Raw genomic sequence first — 3,993 nt, 5'->3', positions numbered from 1 at the left:
CCAAATTTAGGACACTCGTGGATGGACTGCACAAAGTGGCATTAAGAGTCAGGTCATAAGCAACATTATTGTTGTGTGTGACGTCAGACCAGAGCTCTGGTCACAGCTTATAAACTGTGTTAAGATGCACTTGAAGATGTCCATTTTCCTTTGAAAGACCTGCAGGTAGATAAATAGGAAGCAGTGAACTCACACTCGGGTGTAGCCGGCATAGTAGGAAAGCTACACAGTTCGGGTGCTTTAGTAGGAAAGCGACACGGTTCGGGTGCTAAAGTAGGAAAGCTACACAGTTCGGGTGCTATTAGTAGGACAATCTTTACTTCGAATACGATGTCGCTCCTCAAAGTGGACAATGACATCAAATCCAAGGTGGATGCCTTCAGGGAACGGATCAAAGGAGAAGCCGAGGACCTTGTGGCAAATTTCTTCCCAAAGAAGTTGCTGGAACTGGATAACTTCCTCAAAGATCCCTGTGTGAACATCATTGAGCTGAGGGAGATCCACTCCGAGATAAACCTGACGGCAACCAGCCCTGTTTTGCTGTCAAACTTGGACTCGGATTCAAATTCAGATTCGGATTCAGATTCCACTTTATTGTCACATCAGAAGTTCACCGGTGTAAAACAAGTTAAAAAAATAAAAATAAAGAAAAAGGGAACCGTGGATGATAAGACAACTGGCAAAAGGGTCTTGGTCATGCCCAGTGGGATGATGAAGAGCAACGCTAAGCTTGTCGACCTGATCGAAAAGGTCAAACCAGAGATCAGGACGCTCATAGAGAAATGCAACACGGTTAAAATGTGGGTCCAGCTGCTTATTCCCAAGATAGAGGACGGCAATAACTTTGGCGTGTCAATCCAAGAGGAGACGATAACTGAACTGGGAGTCGTCGGGCTGGAGGCGGAATCCTACCTTGACCAGATAACAAAATACTACGTCACACGTGCAAACCAGATGTCTAAGATAGTCAAATACCCCCAGGTGGAGGACTTCCGGCGTACGGTCACGGAGACGGACGAGAAGGAATACATCAGTTTGAAGATCATAGTGTCCGAGCTCAGAAACTATTATATCACTTTACACGACATGATCCTGAAGAACATCGAAAAGATCAAAACACCCAGAAGCAGCAATACGGACTCGCTATACTGAATGTACATCCGACTGCTCACATGCCTTTCAGCCACCTGCCTCTGTCCCCACCAGGCTACACCTGCCTCTGTCCCCACCAGGCTACAGGAGACAAAAAGACAGTGAAGAGACCGGTTGAAAAAATATGGTACAGTCAAGCTGGACCAGACCATCATGCATAAAATGATCATCCATGTGGGGGCCGGATTGGCAATGCCCACGTCAGTGACACTGGGGCTGGAACGCATGTTCCCAGAGCTGTTTTGTGGATCCGTTAATCTACTGCCTATTGCAGTAGCTGACCACTAGCAAGGAGGATGCTGGCAATATATCTGCGTGACAGAAGACAGTGGCGGAAAGGCAGAGCAGGGACGTACTGTAGTGAGGGAGAGAGACATTGACTAGACCGCTGGCAGTCATTTGTATACTTGGGCTGGCAGAGTAATTTATATACTTGGGCTGGCAGAGTAATTTGTATACTTGGGCTGGCAGAGTAATTTGTATACTTGGGCTGGCAGAGTCATTTGTATACTTGGGCTGGCAGTAATTTGTATATACTTGGGTTGATTGTCCTGATGAAGGTCTAATCGACCCAAACGTCGACCCAATAAAGAGCAACATTTTGGCAAGTGTCTGACAGTGTGCGGGACCTTTTCTTTGTTTTTCAAAGATACACTTTTTAATGTATACTTGGGTTGAACCATAGAATTATGAAGGATAGAGGGAGGACCGGAGCTACAGCCCCGCCCGTCCCCGCTAACTCATTTCAATAGAATAGAAGTCCTGGGATGACACAACGTTACTGCAGTTCCACTTTTCGCCAGTAGGTAGTGGCAGCTTCAACGTTGGATAGCCTTACTTGGGGGCTTGGGTTGAACAAGACTTTTTTTTGGCTCTGTATGAGGCAAGCTCTCACTGCGCAAAAAGCATGGAATACGGATGTGTATGTTACAGGAAACTCCGGTTAAACTTTCCTGTAAACTCCGGAATTGTACCATCACACCTGTATATTACCGTATATTAACTGTATATGTTGCTAAACTTGAGGTTTACGGGCAAAATCAGTGTCCATAATTTCCTGTTAACTCCTCTTTTCACGCAGTGTCTGTCTAGATCAGGGGTTCTCAACCCGTGGGTCGTGACCCCTCGGGGGGTCGCCAAATTATTTTAGGGGGTCCCCAAATTATTTTCCAAAAAAAAAAAAAAAAAAAAAGATTTTTTTTAAATTTTTATTTTCACGATTTTTCAAAAATAGCAGACCTACAAGCTCATAGCGCGCCACTCGGTGGCGCGCTATGAGCCTGTAGATCTGCTATTTTTCAATAGCTAAATTATAACAATGCTTAAAACACCAAAAGGGGTTCCCGCCCAAAATGGTTTAAGGTTATTGTAGCAGTCAATTTATATTGGGGGTCGGGAGGGGGCGGGGCGGGGGTCCCGAGACATTGCCAAAGCATTTCCGGGAGTCCCCGGCCAAAAACGTTGAGAACCCCTGGTCTAGATGGTCTACCTGCGTGTAGCCTCGGAGACCACGTGCATTTTCCTTTCAAAACTAAAGAAAACGCCTGGGCAAGAACCCATTCCATTGTGGCATACAGTGCTAATTACTGATGGTCTGCAGCTTTATCTAGTTGGGGCGCGCACACACACACACACACACACACACACCTCTCTCTTAATTAGGCTCATATGCTGCAGGTGCGTCTAGTTTCTGCCGGGAGATACCCTATATGCCATAGAAAGCATTTAGGGTCTCTTTCAGGCTAACCTGCGTGAGTCGTTCTTTTTTTTCTGGAGGTAATCTCACAAAAAGCTAAATGTCTTTTTTTCCACATTTTATAATTTATGAAATTTCTAGATTTTATAATAATAATAATGAACGTCAATGATGGCCAGAACCCTTGCCCACAACGGAGCTGACTGACTAATGATACTGATGTCATTCATAGGGTCATTTGAAATCCTACACGGCTTGTGCAAGGACGCGTTTGTGATTGGCCAGTAGCCACTTTGAGTGTCGGTTGCGGAAAACGCTCTCGCCAGCACATGATTTACTATTCTCTGCCAATGGGTTGCAACTCTAACAGCCCTGTGTCAGCACAATCAAACTTTGCAACGTTTGGCATGGCAACTCGCTCGCTTTAGCTCGCTTAGCGGTGCCTTACGTACAGTATAGTTCGCTTGAGACAGCGCGGCTCCGTCGCAGTCAGAAACTATACTTTATCGGCCCAAAACCTAGCCTGCTGTTGTTGTAGGCAAGAAGCACTTCCGCGTTGGCCACAGAAGAGGGGCGTGGTTATAAGCACAAGCCATGTAGGATTTAGAATGTCGCGGCTGCATGCAGCCGGACGGCGTGCCACGAGTTCGACTCCCGAGCCCAACGGCCTTTGCCGTGTGTCACTCCCCATCTCTCTCCCCATTTCCTGTCTGTCTACTGTCACTTTCAATAAAGGCATAAAAAGCCCCAAAACAAAAAGAATGTCGCGGCTGGCCACATGAAGCGTGAGATCCACATGAAAGTCATACCGTTATTAGACCCGCGCTGTCGGTGTGTATGTGCACTCCGCTAGCTATAGCAGGCTAGCAGCTGTCGGTGTGTCTGTGCACTCCGCTAGCTAGCAGGCTAGCAGCTGTCGGTGTGTCTGTGCACTCCGCTAGCTAGCAGGCTAGCAGCTGTCGGTGTGTCTGTGCACTCCGCTAGCTAGCAGGCTAGCAGCTGTCGAATCAGGCTGAAACTGCTGATACCGGGAGATGACAGACGATATGAATACGTACACCACAAATTATATAATGCAAGTTTTACAATTCTTTTGTGGTTTATTTTTTCTTTTTCTTTTGTTTAATTTTACACACATTTTGTTC

At 46.4% G+C, this 3,993-nt stretch overlaps 1 protein-coding gene across 1 annotated transcript; it reads left to right on the top strand.

Annotated features, from left to right (window-relative positions):
- Positions 1-330: 330 nt before the first annotated feature.
- LOC306922971 (proteasome activator complex subunit 3-like) lies at positions 331-1,152 on the top strand (the record flags this gene model as incomplete). Its single annotated transcript, XM_079500896.1, has 1 exon — positions 331-1,152. One exon carries the CDS (start codon positions 331-333, stop codon positions 1,150-1,152), a length of 822 nt encoding a protein of 273 aa, XP_079357022.1.
- Positions 1,153-3,993: the final 2,841 nt, after the last annotated feature.

Source organism: Electrona antarctica (assembly GCF_951216825.1).
Source record: "Electrona antarctica genome assembly, chromosome: 5".
NCBI classification, from domain to species: domain Eukaryota; kingdom Metazoa; phylum Chordata; class Actinopteri; order Myctophiformes; family Myctophidae; genus Electrona; species Electrona antarctica.
Note: the sequence above shows the minus strand (reverse complement) of the source record. Positions and strands in the feature narration are given on the sequence as shown.